General features: G+C 42.3%; 1 protein-coding gene across 1 annotated transcript in view; it reads right to left on the reverse strand.

The window, feature by feature from the left end:
* The window catches only part of nrg3a (neuregulin 3a), a gene marked incomplete at both ends in the record, with an annotated part of 261,760 nt that overhangs the window by 39,148 nt on the left and 204,001 nt on the right, over nucleotides 1-18,611 (reverse strand). The window contains one exon of the mRNA XM_079279940.1: nucleotides 9,437-9,510. Coding sequence (XP_079136066.1) covers nucleotides 9,437-9,510 — 74 coding nt within the window. The remainder of the gene's footprint in view (nucleotides 1-9,436; nucleotides 9,511-18,611) is intronic.

Raw genomic sequence — 18,611 nt, forward strand, 5'->3', positions numbered from 1 at the left:
GAACCTGGAGAGGCTGGGCGTAAATGACGCCGCCACTTTAAATAGCCTGCCAAACAGGAGAAATCTTCCCTCTCTGCAGCCCCAAAGAGAGCACACTTTTTCGTCACACGTTAAAGTTTGAGCCCCAATGAAAGGGAAATGGAAAGAACACCTGCTGTGAATATGAAATCTCTGTTGGCAACAGTCCCACATCACCGTGTCTGCCTGCAGAGAAGTCAGTTTTTCATGCGGCAAGCAACAACTTCAGGCACTGTGTGACACTTGGGGCTCAGGCAGAGCTTTCCCGAGAATCTACTGCTGCCATCTACAGCAATATTTCCCTAGCTCTCGAGTGCAACTAAAACAAGAACAATCTTATTGCTTGCGTATCCATCGCTCGGTCTGAGGACATCAACCGCCATGGTTACACTTGCCTTTTCAACTTGACTTGTGTGATCAGATCGGAACTCAGCCGCGTCTGCTTACGTGTGTCCACACTTGACAATGAGCTGCCTGATCGGACATAATTGGATATATTTCGTGGTCAAAGGAACGGCTGTAAATTGTTGGATAAACACATTAGTCCTTCACAATAAAAGCCCCACGTTATTTTTCTCTGCTTACTCTCTATTCAGTGTTAGTAGTTTTTTGATCGAAGAACAGCTTTTAATGCTGAGACACTCTTAATTTCCAATAAATTCCCATCAAGAAAAGTCCCCCGTTGTTTTGTTATTTAAATGCTTTGATTTTGAAGCACCACAATCAGGAAATGTTGGGTTTTCATGAGCAGTAAGCCTTTGGGGGGAAGATGATGAGAGACTATTGATTGATACATTGTCCGGATTGCGCCCACATGCTGTCTACACCTCACTGAGATTCAAAATCAATGCGAGTCAGTCCACCTCGCCATGCGGTCGGGCTGATCAGTTCCAAACGCAAAAGAAAGATCCGATCGTGGAGCACACAGACTTCACTGGTAACACGTCCTGGCATGATTGGATGACAAAGGCGGCATTGAAAAGACAAGTAAGAGGAACAGCAGCAACAGCGAGTGATCCGTTGTTTGTGTCTGCTAGCATCTTAGAGCAGAGCAACTGCAGCAATGAAAGCTCTGTGCACGTGTGTCTGGTACACCAGTGTTAACAAGCACTTCTGCATTTCACCGGCCGGATATATGAAGGTCCACCCTACAGACTTTGGAATTGGTTCTGCTGTGCAGGTTTTCTTTTAACTATAATTGTTTCCACCCTGTTTAAGCAGCTGAACCAGGGAGATTAGCCTTAGTCTCTAGTTGAGCAAAGTGTTTAGAGGCTGTCCTGTAAATCCACTGCAGACCATTTGCAAAGTCACATTGCAGCCAACAAAGCTCAGAACCCCACAAGGACACCTCAGACGCCAGAGTAAGACATTTCTCAGAGGCAGCTGCCTTGTCCTGTCTCCCCTGCTCCTGATTCATTTCCTGTCTGTCTTCTCATGACCCTCCACCTCCAGCCTTCGTCTCTCTGGTAAACGTGTGCATCAGCTGCGCTGCTCTCGGCAGGGCCTCAGTCTCAGATGGGTCTTTTGACTGCTATCACATGTAAGTTATGCCACTGCAACTTAAACTTTCAACTGCTAGCTCAAGGTATTGTCAGTAATTGCAATAGGTCCACTTGATTAAACTTGTCTCGCAGTTATTGACTCTGGCTCTTGAGTGTGTGGGTTTCATACATGAAGGCGCAGGCCGAATTTTCTCTGTGCTTTTATTTAAATTTGCACTTGCAATCTGTGTGTAATTATCGTCTGATTTACTACAGTTCAACAGCAGCTCGTAGATTACGTTACCAATTGTTATCCAGTGCAGCGTCTTCCATGCAAGCACAAATAAGCACACACGCCCTATTAATGTCTAAGGCGGATTCTTTTCGTCTGGTTTCAAAGGAGACCTGCTGTCGAAGAGTCATCTTTTGTTGTTTTTAATGGCTAGTAGTGAATGTTGCCCTTCACCCCGGACACGCCAATTAAACTAAACACAGGCTGTGCCTCTGCAGCTGGAGCTTCATACAATGCAAGCAATGTTATTTCTACATTATAAAGAACAAAATACAAAACCTTGATCCAGGATTTAAAGGTTTCAATCTGCTCCTGGTGATTGTTAGGCTTTAAAGAGACGCACATCTTTCACGTCTTAGACCCCCTCTGGCTTTGCTATTGCAAGACGCAGAACTGACAGTTCTTTATCCGTATCCTAGTAGGTTGGATTTGCCTTGCCACAATAAGTCAGCATGATAAAGACAGCTGATACCACAGGTGATGCCAGAGACGTCAAGTACTTCTGAGCGTTAATCCGGCTCTTTTACTCCCAGTCTTTCAGATGGTGTGAATGCAACAAGATGTCTCCGGAGATGTTGCTTTCCCCTCCCAACGCTGTGTGGGAATGTCAGGATGGAGACGCAACCATGCAGAAACAAAATTGCAAAAAATAATGTAGAGCACAGAAACAACACACACCCTGGCATACACACAAACATGCCCTGAAAGAAATGTGAGAAAACTAAACCAAGGACATTTGGTATGCAAGCTTTGTTGCTGCACCTGCACAGCTTCCTCTTTACCTCTATTCTGCTACACCTCATACAACTACGGTGGCCTTCAGGTAACGTAAATAATGTCGAAGGCCTTCTCTAAAGCCAGTATTTGGTTTGTCCGCTCTGGGCTGCTGTTGAAACATGGTGGTGCAACATGGAGAACTCTGTGAAGAGGACCCGCTCCTTATTTAGATATGAAGGGCTCATTCTAAGTTACAGGTGATTATACACTGATGAAAACCAGTTAGTTACAAATATTATTCTCCATCTCTGCCAATAAATGCCCCTGAATCCTACACACAGTTTAAATCCCCGATCTGTAAGATGTTACAGGTTTCTATGTAGAATTCAAAGCATATCTATTGCCTCCACAAGTCTCTCCACAGGAAGCCAGCTGAGCCAGCGCCTAGCAGCCAGCAGTGCAAACAACAGTGCTTACGGAGCTAACGGTGATTACCTGCGGAGACCGCTGGGACGGCATTATTAGCGGTAACCGCCATCTGAGCGCAGCGCTATTGTGCACATGCATGCCAATGCACACACAGCCTGCCAAGCTCCATAAACAAAGCACAGAGATGCTCAGAGTTCAACACACACAGAGGGAGAGAGACTTTATCCGCTATGTCTTATAGCAACTAGTTGTTTTCTGCTATATCAATGCTCTAAATCCCCGATATAGAACTTTTAAAACCATGTTTCAAGGCTACATCTCTGTGGATTGTCTGAGATTGCATAAATGTTCATGTGGACTCCCTGCATGTACAGTACACTATATCTGCATGATGTAACACTTGGAGCTTTTATTGACGTCTTTGCACTTTGCTCATCTAGTTTGCAGTTTGTTCCCAAACGCCCACATCGTGTTTTCTCACGACCTTGCTAAATGAAAAAGACAGATAGCACTACATGAATAGATCTGCATCTGATGTTTTATAGATTCCTAAAGTGCCTTCTGGTCTGCGTCAAATACAGAGCATCACCCCTGCAGCTCATAGGTCGTGTTTTGCTCCTTCGCCCAAGGACACTTAATTCCTACTGTGCTCGTTCACAGCACGGATCTCCTTGGACTGAATAATTCTATTGTGGGCATCATCTAAAAGCTCAAGCAGGAATGGAAGTATTTGCATTCTGAATAAACAAAACGTATCACTTGCTCAGTGGAACCTTGGTGACTTGCATCGCCTTTGACTCAACAGCTGGCCTATGATGAAAGCATAAAGCGTAAAGCAACAGCACATCTTATGCTTCCTTTATCTGTTATGGATAGGAACATGCAACACAACGTGAAATGCATTGTATTCTAGGAGAAATTGGACTTGCATTATTACTGCAGCGTTATCATCTGCGGTGCACAGAGGCATGAAATCAGATCTCATAAAGATAGCGTGAATTACATTTGTCTTCAGATTTGAATCTGTAAATCCCTCTCTGTGTGATATGGGGTGTGATATGATGCATGTCCTGTACTGCAGGTGAAAGTATGCTGATTTTGACTCTGCCTCGCAGCGTCGTTACTGTAAACCAGACCGTCTAGGCTCCAAGGCATTCGGTTCAGAAGGGTTGAATGTATTTTCTCAATTTGTGACCGAGGCAATAATTGCAAACGGGCTGAATAGATGATGGAGGTAGTAAAGAATGAGATTGAGGTCGGGCAGAAAACTATTGAAAGAGAATAGATTTAGAGTCTAGTCTATTAGCTCCTGAATACTGCATCATTCTGTAAAGGTTCCTCAGAACGGGTAGCACCAATCAGCAACCTCCCAGATTGAACAACAAAAGATGTCTCGACAACAAAAGCAGCTTCAATTCCGTTTCTTCTGCAATAAAAGAAGATTTGACATACTATATGTAAGGATGGCAACAAAGAACCTTTCCTGCTCTTTGACAGGTTCAGTTGAAACCTAAGAAAATCTCAAACACATCCCATCAAGCGAGTAAGGTGACGAACTCTTTGAGCCTTGAGATTGTGTTCTGGTTGGAAGTAAGATTTTAAACAAGTTTTAAAATCTTTATGAATCTGCTTAGAATTTGTGACTAGCTCACATCAATTTGACACCAGCAGAATGAGGCATTACATTTTAGGCCTGTGTCATGTAAGTTCGTGAACTAGTCACGAAATGCAATCTATTGCTTTTGCGTGCATGGACACTAATTGTCTTTTTTTTACCCTGTGTTGCGAAAACAAAAACAATGTGAAAGGAAAGCCAATTAAGATCCATTTTCATCGTAGACACAAATGAAATGCAGCAACTTGACGATGCAATGGTCTGACAAAGTGACCGAGATATCATTTCATATCGAGAACAAACACTTTTGATGGGCGGATCCAACCAGCGGAATACTTTCAACCACGAGACCGGTGCTCGACACTGTGTGTCCCAAGATGTTGTGGTTGTGTTGCCTAAACCTAAAAAAACTGCCGCTTTGTAACACAACGCTGTCCCCAAAAAGGAACGGACAGTTTGTGTCCCTGTACATGAAACCAATAGATTTACTTTCGTGATTATTTCACGAACTGCCGTGAGGTTGTATTGTAAATCTTCCAAGCTGTTCATCCAATGTTTTGAACTTCACACTTCTGTATTTGAAAACATTGTATCAATAAAATATATTTTCGAAGCTTGTAACATTGAGCTTGTGAACAACCTCTCCTTTTTCCTTTGAATGCCGTTTCTTTGTCCTGCACCTGGACCCAAGTGGGGTTGGATGTGCACACTATCCACTTTCTTTGCCTTAAAACTTACTTATATAAAGACCAAAAGTGCTAAGGGTGCTGCTCATTTGATGTTTCGGTCTTGGTACACCTGGTTTGAGCAGCGTGGTCCCGCAAAATCAATAACATCTTTGGATTTCTCTTTTAAAAGCTTCTGACTAGTAAATCAATCACCAGTCTCCATTAGTCTATAAATAACTAAGCCCATGACATTCAATTCTCCCTCTTTCTCCACTTTGCACAACTTCAAGGTTGTTCATACTCTGTGTCGGCTTGTTCCAACTCTATAATGGAGCTGTGTGATATTTACACTGAATGAAATATTCAAACCCAAGACTTCGTATTTTTCATGGATTCCATCAAGTGGCAACATGCTTGAAACTTTGGGATCTGAACTGGACTTTGAAATGATGTTCCGTTAGTTTGGAAAGCTGCACAGCATGAGATTCTGTTTTTCACTGCTTTTCATGGATCAAATTGATTTATTAGTCAAGCAAAGACGAAACAAGAATTTGCTGCTTTTCTCTGTTTTATTTCATTGTAAAATTAAATTCTTTGTAATCTGGACTACAAAGATGTGATGTGATGAATCCATAAATTCATCAGCTGCTGCCCTATTTTTCCTTTCTTCTTTTTGCTTTATGTAAACCCTGTCTGGCATTTATTCATGTATTGCATTGTATTATTGATATTCAAGCCTTTTATTTAATATTATGATTCTGTTATTCTGTCGTCTGGCATGTTTAAATGATAGAGTAGTACTCCTTATTTTGTCCAGGGAACAAAAATGTCTCTCTCTCTCTCTCTCTCTGCCTTGCCTTGTATCACCCACTCATTCTGTTTGTATTGCCATTGGACTCATGACTCTCTTCCCGTCCTCTGGGACCCTGAGACAGTGTGACAGCCCGACTCTTAAGATGTGTCCACGTTCATCTGTCCCCTCTACTCCTCACTCTCGCCCTTCCGTCGAGGCCGCAGCGTGCCAGAGGTCCTTGGCAGCGTTTGTCTGCCCTGCTGGTGAACCTTTTTAGCTGGCACAATTCAAGCCTCGGTCCATCTGAGGGCCGTGCCACTTTGTCTTGGGAGACGAGTTGGACAGAGAACTGTAGGATCGGGAGAAGGGATGAGGTCTGACGCTTGGACAAGATGCGTGTCGAGGAAAGGACGGCACGGAGGAGGTTAGCAAACGACAGATGGGGGCGAGAGGGGGCCGTCTGGAGGGAAATTTGGAAAGGGGAACAAGGATGTCAACACAGCGGCAAGCTCGAGCACGAGACACAAAGGTATCCCAGGAAATTAGGATTTGATGAGCTGCGAGCAGAGGAGTCAAGGAGAGTGATGCTGTGACAAGATTATCTGAGGGGGTGAGAAAAGAAGAGGGAGGCCACAATCTCCCTCTCTTCTTTGCACTTACCAACTTTTTGAATCAGCAAGAATAAAAAAAAGGAGGAAAGAAAAAGGTGGTGTTACTGAAACAATGAAATCCATAGTCTGTACAACATTGTGTTTTGTAGTAGAGAACAGAAAGATTCATTTGATGGAAATAAAGAAGGCAGTCGAGAGAAGGATGGAAGCCAGTGAGAAGAATAATCTGGAAGTAGGCCGATCAATTGTTAATATCATAAAAATGAATACGATAGAGATTTGGCAGCGAGTTAGAGAATGTTGCTCAGAATAGATGAAAAAAGGATCAGGAATGAATCAGTGAAAGTGGTGTGAGCTAAAGCTGAAACAAGCAGAGAGCTTTTGTGTTCGGGGGTCAGCTGGGATGGTAGAAAGTAATGACTTGGTAACTCCCAGCAATATATTAATGGAGTCGCTGATGAATAGATTAACAATCAATAACTGACTTTGACGAGAAAACCAATTTAATGTAACAGTTCACATTTGTCAGGGATCAACTTTGTTTATTGATGTTGAAATTCAACTCTCTTCACCCCTGGAGTTGCACGGAAAGTTGCTGAGCCTTTAAGGTGCAACAGCTCCGAGAGCTTCTTTTAATAACACACAGAGAATGCCAGGACATGCAGCTGTATAGTTTGGATTCATGATGAGAAAATGGGTCCTTGGGTACGGACCAACGTGATCTTACAGAAATACGTGAAATGACCACGTCCTCTTAACAGCGTATTACGTAGCGGTGACAAATGATGCAGGTTTAATCAACAAAACTAACGTTAAGTTATGGGCCCAATAATATGGTTAGGCTTCGAATAAGCACGTCAATTAAGTAAAATACGTAAACATTTCACGAATGTCACTCTCAAAACTTGAGTTGACAACAAACAAACTGGGATCAGGAGCAAAACATGACTGAGCTCTTTGACTAATCATAGAGACATGATAAGACAACGGGCCAGTTGGTCTGATGTTTAAGGCTTCTTCACAATGATCAATTGAACAATTAAAGCAGCAACGCAATCAGCAACGCAATCAGCAACTGTTTCCGCCTGACATTTGACAAATGGTCTTCGTGATGAGGAATACAACAGTTCTTCGCGATAGCAATGTGTTCAGGTCAGTAGGGTTGGTGTACAAACACAGCGATGGGCGTCACTTCACTGAACACCAATGTTGTTCCAACAAGGACAATTACCCAAAATCCTTGCTTGGAATTAAAAATCTCATTTCGGAGACTTAACTAATGATGTGGAAAGTAAAGGATATTAACATAGAGCAAGTGATAACAGTGTTGCATTTGCCACATTTCATCTACATGTCTCATTTATGGCACATTCTCCTTTGCAATCAAGTAGGGCATACTCATAATGGGAAATTAAAAGTTCACAATATTACCACAGAGAGGGTTCTTTTTCTTTGACATTGGACACTTATGAGGCAAAAATCCCTGAAGGCAGAGTGCTGTCCTTTTACGGTAAATGGCGCTATTACAGCATGCACCTTGTTGGTAGAAAAGTCACAGATAAGCTATTGGACTGCCCCACTGTTAGTGCCCCACTGACAAGGTCGCATATTTTTTGGAATGAGCTGAGAGGAACGGGGGGGGGGGGGGGGGGGGGAATTAATATGGTATAGATAGCGAGCTGTGAAGACAGCATTTTGGGCAATTTGTGTTCTTCCCTCAGCTGTATGACATTGAGAGGACCATGTCTTTGGAGGAGAAAGACATGGGAGAAGTGACATTAGCCTGAGCAGCGGAGGGTATTTGAGAAAAGGGAATAGAACAGAAAATGAGTCGGTAATATGAGCACAAATTACAAGGAAGAGCAGACTATAAAAGACAGAAAAGCGAAAGGTAGAAATGCAGAAAACACATGAATTATTGTTACTTAAACATAAAAGATAGAAGATTGTTTTGGAGAAGTTATTTTAAATGGACATGGAAGCTGTGGTATTTCGCAGTTTTTCGCCCTCTTGCAATGTATTTAATGTTTTAATCTGCATAAAATGAAGGAATTAGTCACTGTCAGAATTTGTTGAGGAATACTTGTCATTTTTCTACATTTTGCAGCAGTTTTGCTTCACGGTTGTATCAATGCATGTAGAAGCATTGTTTCTCAAATTTCCACCAAAAAAACCCCCGCAGCATTGCTGTGGGTTCTGAGGACCTGCATCAAAACCCACTGAAACAAGATCTACATAATGAGCACGAAGAATTAAATGTGCTGTGTGACTCGTGATAAGAGAAGCATCTATGACTGCATTGCTGCTGCAATGACTAACTGCATTTCTGAAGAAATACCATGGAGGCATATTTCAAGGGGAATATGCAATAAGGGTCACAGGCAAGATTTTAGATGTGCTATATTTCAGAAGCAATACCATATGCATATTTCAAGGGTAATATGTAATACGGGCCACAGCTTTTTAGATGTACTATACCCTAAGAGTTAATGTCCTGCTACTTTTCTATTTGATTGATTTGTGACCTTTGAACCCGCCCGTCCCCACACACCCAACATTGTTATATAACACGCTGCCTTGTGGGGATGTTTGCAAATGACAGTTGGTCTTGGTGTACATTCATGAAGATTTGATTCTCCGTCGTGCTTTATTTGTGGCTCAATACTCCAGTTGAACCTCATCAGAATGATCTAAGACACATGACCCCCTCAGTTTCCCTCATGTTTACTTTTATCAATCACATTTGATGTCATGGTTGAATGATAGATGTTGGTACACTGAGAACATTGAAGTAGAATATGCGGAAACTCACTTGGGTCAGACAGGATCGAGTCCGTCTTGGGCAGAAACTGGTCACAGCGGATTCCCTGGTAGCCTTCTCGACACCTGGTGGTGAAAAGGGAGACAGAGAGCAATAAACCATCAGTCACTGCTACAGAAGTGGGTATGCTCCTAAATTATTACCCACTTTGTTGGAGGCGCGTCCAGGAAAGTGTTATAAACAGTAATATGTGAGACTTGCATGTCACCGTTTCCCGCAGGACACAAAAAAAGGGCTCTTGGACAAAATTTCTTTGTTTGTTCGACCCATTCACTTGCCCTCCCGTCCGGCCTGTGTGGACTATCTCAAGCTGGACTATCTCTGCTATGTCATTTGCTCTGAGCAGCAAATAATAAAGCGGATGGGTTTATATGGGAGTACATTGTAAAGCCTGGTGCGTCGGTATCAGGCAGCGAGGGACGAGGTGAGTTGGGAGTGAGACCAGGTTGAGAAGGACAGGGAATTCCAACGGAAAAATACCCGCATATACCCTGCACTGCACCACTGACTACAACTGATCCAAAAGATGCATGAAAAGCATCTTCTCATTATTTTGAGACAAATGCAGGTCCAGTCCTTGTGGAAATGAGCCGGATTGCAAACAAGTGTAAAGTAAGGCAAACTGACAGGAATAAATGAATAGAGAGGTGATTTTTAAGGGTTGAAACCTGCAATAATGAGAGAACTTTTACGAAGAAGACATCTGTCTTTTCAGCAAAAAGCACAAATTGAGGCTGAAGCAGAAAAGCAGCATCCAATCCCTATTAGGTGAGACCTTATAACCTTTCTGTTTGTTTTGCTGAATGAGTTTCAAGTTCCTTGCTTGGTGGCATGAAATCGTCCCAGAAAAAGACAAAAGTAGAACTTTCTCCGAAAAAAGGCAAGGAGTAGGAACTGTGTTAAGATGGAGCTGAACTTGCCAATCAGGCTGCTGTATGAGTGTGCTGTAAAACGATTTCCTTTTTTCTCTTAACCCCGACAAGCCATCAAGAGGAAGCACTTCTGATGAAGAGTGCTCAATTAATTGAAGACACATTCCGTGGTTTCTGGATAGTCCTCAAACCTTCAAGACATCTCAACTTATGAATTCGATCGGCTCATTTTTGAGAGTGCCAGTCAGGCAATGATCATTAAGCGGCGAATGAATTCTGAAATGTTCTCCGGTCGCACTTCGGAAAATGTCCCAGGAAAAGGCTGTGCATTGGGAGCATGTGTTTTTAATTAATTTAAGCTCAATAACTGCGTCCTTATCAACATATAGAAGTAAATGTGTCTTACAGTGCTAGCATGGAGACTACAATTCCAGTATGCGGTGTAAAGCCTAATTGGGTGTCTCAGTTGGTTTGGATATTAATCTTTGCCTCTGGCTATTTGTACCTCACTTGCTGTTCTGTTTCTCTCTGCTCCTCTTGAGGAAAGTCTCACATATAGAAACTTCAGAAAGGTAGTTTGTGCTACCTCTCTAAATGTGACTCTACTATGTCTATTCAATCCCAGCGGCCCCAGCCTTTTCAAGCACCCAACTGAGAGAGCATCTACGTCCACCCAGACAAAACACCGGAGCTGTACATAGAGATAAAGCTGACAAAAGAATGCAGTGTGACATATCAAAGATCTCTTTATGTCTCTGATCTACGGTGAGAGATTTTCAATTATTAAGTGAGCTGCAGGAGGCGGGCAAACACTCGACTGTGCATGCCGGTGGTTTGCTTAAATAGCATCGTCACTGTTGGGAGGGAGAAGGGGGAACACACGAGGAGACGTCTGGTGAGAACAGACTCTGTAACAAAAACATCACAAATAAAATGTTATGGTGCCATTGGCTGATAAACAATACTTTTTAAGTGTGTTCTAGTAGACCGTACACTATTGACATTGCATTGCACGAAGGAGATGAAAGATCTATTCAAAGCAGCAGAACATCAGAATAAATTGGGGTTGGTCAGAAAGATCCAGAAAGTTATTAGAAAACAAACAGGTATTTCATCTTTGGAAAAACATTGTATGTGGTTTGTGAAGGTTTAGTGACAGTGGCATTTCATAATCGCCACACATACTGAATCACTTCCTGCTTCACAAAAAGGTAAAGTACTTTGGACGGCAGAACTGTCAGCAATCAAATCACGTTATCAGCCTTTTTCACATGACCCAGAAGATATGAGACATGTCTTTCTGCTGACCAATCATTAACGGTAGTAACACCTGTGCTTTATAGCGTATTTATAAGCTTTCTGCAGCTTGACTAGCACTGCAGGTGGATATAAATGAGCATGCAGTAAACTGACATTAGTCCATCACTGCAGTTTCTTAGAGCTTAAAGCCAACTGACTGATTTCTGTTCAAAAATGGAAAGAACCTTTGGTTGTCACAGTAACCCGAGGGCATACTTTCTGTTTGGTTTCCTTACAATATGTAACAAAACTCCAGCCAAAGTGGTTTGAATGTTGCCGTTTGGTGTCCAGACTTCAGCTCCTTAATCAGATGCTGCAAGTCAGGATCAAGGTCTGACATGTCAGCATGTCACTTAAAACGCAGGTGGACTTTTTCTCCGTGCTAAATTGGTTAACATCCCTCCATGTCGTTATGACCTAAACTGACTAAACCTTGACAGGAGGCAACCTGTGTCACACCAAGTCAAGGCGCAGAAGATAATTAAAAGAATAGAGGCTTAACATGGCGACACTGTCTGTGAGTTATGCTCATTAGGGGGAGACTGTGGAAGTGGGAATGAGCATACGTATCAGAGTGTGCCAAAAAAAATAATACTGCGAATACTGCGAACAGCATACAACTATGCACATCTGCATGTGCACAAGCCTCTTGAAGAGTGGCCATAAGCGCTACAAAAACATATGTCATTTCATACTTCATCATGTCTAAGACTGTCCGCTACATGAAGTTATTGTATCCCACAAACTCCCTTTTTTTGCCGATGCTGTTCCCAGCTGAGATCAAAACACATCAGTGTTGCTTCATAAAGCTCGGAGGAGGAAATCTAAGAGTGAATGAGAAACAGTCGGAGGGTATTGAAGGGTTGCATGCCTTCTAATTAGCACCAGTCATTAATTAAAAGAAAACAGGAAGAGATTGCATGTGCGTGTGGTGTGTGTGTGCATATGTGTGAATCTCTCGCAAATGTAAAAAGCAGCACCAAGAAAGGGATAAATATAAACATGCGCCTGGAGGATGATGAATTCCTCCAAAGGGAAGTGTGAAAACAGATGCACTGGTGCTCAAAGACACGCATACATATGCAAAACAGAAGGGAACGTTCACATCCCATTTAAGCAGTTCAAGTTTCCCGTGTACTGTATGTGGGATATGTAAGATATTTTATACGCTATTGTTTTTCCTGCGAGGCAAACTTAACACAGCTAAGGTGGAGGTGAATTTCTCTTTTTCACAACACTTACACATTATTAACATTCAAACTCTGAAGCTGCTCAGCATCACTCCAGTTGGCGTTAAAACGACTTTGCTCAGGGATTGATCCTGCAATGGCAGGATTCTGAACTGTCTTTTGGCTGAAAATTATACATGCTGCAATGTCTCTAACTTTAAAAGCGCTGTTTGAGAGTTTGGTCAAATGCCTGGCTAAAGCTCCCACACTCAAATCTCCGAACTGCATTTGTAATATATATCTGTAGGATGTCTCGATCTGGATGCATAAAAGGGACGGAATTACGTCAAGTCAGGCTGACAGAAATTCAATCAGTGGACACTGTCCTCATGCTAAACGTCAAAACAGACTATGGACAAGCCCTTTTATTTCCTATATTCGTCCAATCCAGAGAGACTGAAAACTGGCAAATGAAGATGGAGTTCTGAAATGTTCTTCTCTGCAACCAAATGGTTGTACTGATCTTCCTTGGTTGGTACGAGACAGGAAACATTCATCATGTCCACTGATTCCCCCCTCAGCTACTAAAGATGTGATCCAAATAAAACAAGGAGGCTAATCTGCAGTGTCAAACCACCAAACGAAATATTAGAGATCCAAACAACTACTTCTCTCTCCTTGGCAGGGCGGCCATTTGGACCAATTTAATACCGTGCAGCCACACAGCGGCGTGAGGCTCAATGGTCTATTGAAAGAAAATATGCCATAGTGCATTGGTCAGACTGTGACAGGTTGGTTCAATGATCTTCACATCTTGGGCCATTTTCTCAGCATGAAATTCGTTTGAGCAGAATGTTCGATACGCATCCGGTAAACTGGCCAACAAATAACAGGAAATAGCCGAGGAAAAGTGTTGTTTCTGTCATGGTTGGAGCCTGACCTGAACAATCTGCTCAGAGGGTAGAGATCGCAGAGAAACAGCCACATACCTTTTTAAATAAAAAAATGGTTCATGCCTCCCGATCTTCATTTGGAATCTATCAAAAGCCTGGAAATATTTTTTCTTGCAATTTATACTTATCTTGCTAATCCATCACTGTTCTATGCTGGCCTCGGAGAGTGAGTTATTCTTTTAAAAGCATGGACCCATTGTTAAAAGCAACGCCATATCACTCACTAAAAGATGCAATATGATAAATTAGGGAACATTTCTTATACTGATACATATCGTCAGCGAAACAGAGAGGCAGAAATGGCTCCACACAAGGGAAACGTTCACACAAGCTTTATAGCACTCGGTGTAAACATTCACAGCAAGACACTGAGCGAGTCAATTACCCAACAAGAGAGCGTTAATTTAACGCGACGGTTCCTTGATTTAGTAAGGCACTATCACTGGTACAGGTACTATTTCATTGTTTAATTCGTAATTAGGTTTTAAGCCAAGATAGAGTTTGTTACCGTGGATACTCAATGAAGTCATATCCTTTCATGTATGAAATCCTAATGTTATCCAATACGTCTGTTCGGCTTTAATAGCAACGTGCTGTTTGTTTAATCGGATCGGCAGACAACCAAATACAATTGACAGCCCCGACTTCAACGGAGGCCTGAGATGATTACTTTTCTACTTTGACGACATTACATTTCACTCATACGTATGTGTTTCCGTTCATTCCTCCCTTTCTTGATAGGAAAGAGAATTGAGATGAAAATATAGCCTCGCTTGGGTATCAAGGGATGTTTTTACTTTTGAAATAGCGCCATGTTCCCAGCCTGAGCGTTTGTTAGAGGCAGGTAGGGAGTGAAACTGTGTGTGCATTGCATGTGTTGTGTATTTACAGAATGCCAATTAGGGGTGGGAATCGCCAGAGATCTCACGATACTGCGATATTCTGAGTATTGTGATAACATATATTGCGATTCATTATTTTTTTCAACTTCAAATTATGTCCCCAAAGGAAAACTGTCAACATGTTTTATCTGAGTTCTTTCTCTGATGTCTCCATCTTTGTTTCGACCAACTTCCTACCAATCACGCACGCACACCCGGCACCTCTGCTGACCTCACCAGAAAACAACTCAGCACTATCTAGTGGACTGAAAAAGCAATTGATTTGATTTTAAAAAAAAAAATTGTTTTTAATAGTTTATAGAGTAAAAGATCGATACTTGGCGTCCGTGTATCGATATAATATCGCCACGCAAAATATCGCGATACTATGCTGTATCGATTTCCCCCCCCACCCCTAATGTCAATACGTCTTTGCATGTTTGCATTTCACGCACAGACAAATGGAGAGAAAGCACTCTTGGAATCAGTGAATAATATGCATATCCATGCGTTTGTGTGAGACAGGATCAAAACCAAACACTCATTCCAGTACAGATCTGCCCACATTCAGAATACACAAGAAAAGAAATACAGACGTAAAGCTATAGTAGGGCTACCACAGTTGAATAAATAAATTATAAGAAAACGAAGCCAGGAGCTTATTAAAAAGATGTGTTTGACTGGTCTGCAGAGTTCCTTGTTATAGTTTCAGTTTTAGGCTAATGCACGTTGGATTACCCTCAAGGTTAGCCCAAATTCAAAGTCCTGTTTTCACAGTAATCAATGTCATCTGCTGGGTGACTGACAAAGACATGGAACTCGTCTGGATGTATGATTCAACACTGCTCAGGAGCAAACAGTGAAAAAGTATTTGGAGAAAACATGCTGTGAAATTTTGTGGCCGCTATGTTCTCCGGACTGGTATACAATGCCTGTTTTATTATCATTGTGGGGCCTTCATTAGATAGCCGGCAGCAAAAAGCTTTGACAGGGAATGGCGTGCAACTGGCTGTGCACAAACCACAGAGTGCAATTCAAGACCTGCAGCTCAAGGCTTAGCCGACATGAACAGTTACCTGGCGGAGTAGACGGAGCAGCTTTAAGTGGGAGCTTCGTTCTCCATGTTCTGTGCCTATAATGCGTTGCAGATCACCCCTTCTTGCTGTATGCAAGCAATGAATTTAGATATATCATATCGGAAGTGAGTATTTTTGGGTATAATGTTATGAGCTATAGTGAAAACAGCCCCACAGCATTCAGTACATGTCAGTATACAAGGACAGAGACAAAAAACATCCAAAAGATAATCTTATCTGATTCATAAGGTCACTGTGAACCCAGAAAATTCATTCAAGACTGAATGACTTCTTGGAGCTCTCTGTCTGACAAACAAGAGGAACACATTTGCAGCTGAGGATGAATTATGAGGATGAATTATGGTCCAATTCAATTCCAGTTTAATTTCCGCAAATGTCCTCTATGGAGTTATAATTACTAAAGTAGCGTTTTAAGTGAAGAAGAACATGTTCCTTTTGCAGCAATTTTAAAGTTGGTGTCACGACCCGGCTCTTGAGCCATGACAAAACGGAAGACGGAAAAGTTTACATTTATTCTCAACAAAACAAAGACATGGTGCCGCAGGAACAGAGAGAGCTCCCGACTGCGGCAGGCAGGTCCTATATACCCCTGGGAGACTGGCCAGGTGCTCCCAATTGTACCCCAATTGAGAGGCTCCGCCTACAAGGGACCTGCAAGACAGCACAGACAAGAAAACAAGGGAACACCCACAGCAGGCCCTGCTTAAAGCCAGAGGCCGTGACAGTTGGTCAAACTGGGTCTCTGCTCCGCTACAAATGGAGGTACAACTTAAACCAACCTCAATGTTCAAGTTGAAATCACAACTTGAGTCAAGTCACGTGTAAAGGCTAAACAACCAACCCTCAAAAAGCCAATAATGGGTATTTTCCCAATTTTGTAAATCTAATTCTGAGCAAGCCAGTGACAAATACAGCTATTTGAACTCAATAACATCAATCTCCATCTTCACAGTCATCTCGAACATTTTTCTGCTCTTTTCTCTCTGGATGCTTCCAGTTGTCAAGCGCGACTGACTGCTGAGCTTCTCTCGTTTTAAAATAAAACATGCCTCCCACTGAATGTTGCATGCATGCCATGGTGTTTGAATGCGTGCCCGTTCCTCCATCTCACCATGAGTGCCCTCCCTCAACCCTTTCAACAGAGGCAGGAAGTCACTCAATAATTCACATCGCCACCTTGCCACTGATCCCACAATTAAAACAAAAACACGTAACTTGCCTTGATGTATCAAATATGTTGTATTTGACATCAGTTCCCATTTATTCCTTTGAGTCCTCCACCACTACATCCCCTACCCTATGTTGGGACAGCTGAGACAGTAGACAAGCACCTGGAGCCTAGAGAAGGACATTTGGCACCACATACACAACTAATTGTCTTCCACCCAACTCGTTTTGACACGTTTGACAGCCAAAAAAGAAAATTAAACTGGATTTGTGCAAGCAACCCATCTTGGGAATACAGGAAAAGTGCTGCATTCGTTCATCCAGCTTCTATCAAAAAGCCAGTCAGTCAGTCGGGTGCACCAGCCGGCAGAAAGGAAGAGACACATGAGAGACAACAAACAAGAGAACTTCTGACCTCACTGGAAAATGACGGCGTTGGATGTTTGCTCAAACTGCTTAAAAAACAGCCTTCTGTGGTTTCGTGAATAATGACAGAATCACAGCATGTTGTTTATGTTCAGAAGCGAAGGCATAGGTATCGTGACATTAAAAAACTCTGGATATGCGTATTAAGCAAAGAACTGTGATTTTCTCTTCATCTCCTATCAACAGTTAGAGTTCAGTTCTTTTTTAACACAAAGGTGATCTTTCCCCAATCTATCAGGGATACTTCATCTAAACCGTATGGTTGCATCAAAGCCTGTGAAAGGCTTGTGGCTTTCTCCTTCACCGAGGACAAAAGATGTAGTCTGCTTGGATTTTAAACAGTCGAGCCAGATTTATATTGTGTGTTCAGGGTTTACGGCACAGCTAGGAAGTCTATGCACGTAGCTGCTGCAGCTAACCTGACCCTCTTCAACAATGTAACTACACATGCAGAGAGACCCACGTGCAGACTGGCAAGAGCTGTAATTGGGCAGCACGGGCTGCTTGTGTTTTCACCTGCATGTTGCCAAAAAACGACAAGTTAAAAAGTAAAAACAAAATACGAATCTACGTTGTCAGCGCCATAATCGTTAATGCCATAATCATTGCTTTTCATTGCATTCTAGAGTCTCCGGCTGCTTGGTAAAGTCCTGCCTGCACACTTCAGCTCTCCTCTCCAGTTCAGTAGAAGTCCTGTCGTACTGTAGAAGACTATCATGTCGCACTCTACAAACACGTTCCTCTGTCTTATGCAGCGATCTTGATAGGGACTGGAAATACCATTCACGGTGAGATAACACTTAAATCCAAGGCCTTATCTCTTCTTCATTCTCCTCTCCTCATGTTTCTCCCCATCTTTGACTTTCACTCCTTATGAATATTAACACTTTATCACTTGGACGACTTATCTCTGCGTCACAATTTGCTCACTCGAACTCACTTTGATTACACGGTCTGTTCTGGAAAACATATCTTCATTGCATCTGAAAGTGAAAGGTGGCGCTACTTCGATCAATTCAATTAGCAGCTGCCGGCAAAAGTTTTTACCCACGAGTGAAAATGCTCACTGCAATTTGAGTGTTTATGGCTCCATCCTTTGGACAGATTGAGTCACGCAGAATAATGCTGATTTAAGGACATTGGGATAACATTTAATATCTCTTTTTTTGTTTTAAAAGTAATATTGAATACGGTTTAAATTCACTCTCATTCTCATTCATTGACGGTTATTGAACATTCTCAGGATATGTCAAACCTGTAGATATATACACTCTTGCACTTGCCCCTGTACACAGAGCCTCG

This window comes from Melanostigma gelatinosum (assembly GCF_949748355.1).
Source record: "Melanostigma gelatinosum genome assembly, chromosome: 12".
Taxonomy (NCBI): Eukaryota; Metazoa; Chordata; class Actinopteri; order Perciformes; family Zoarcidae; genus Melanostigma; species Melanostigma gelatinosum.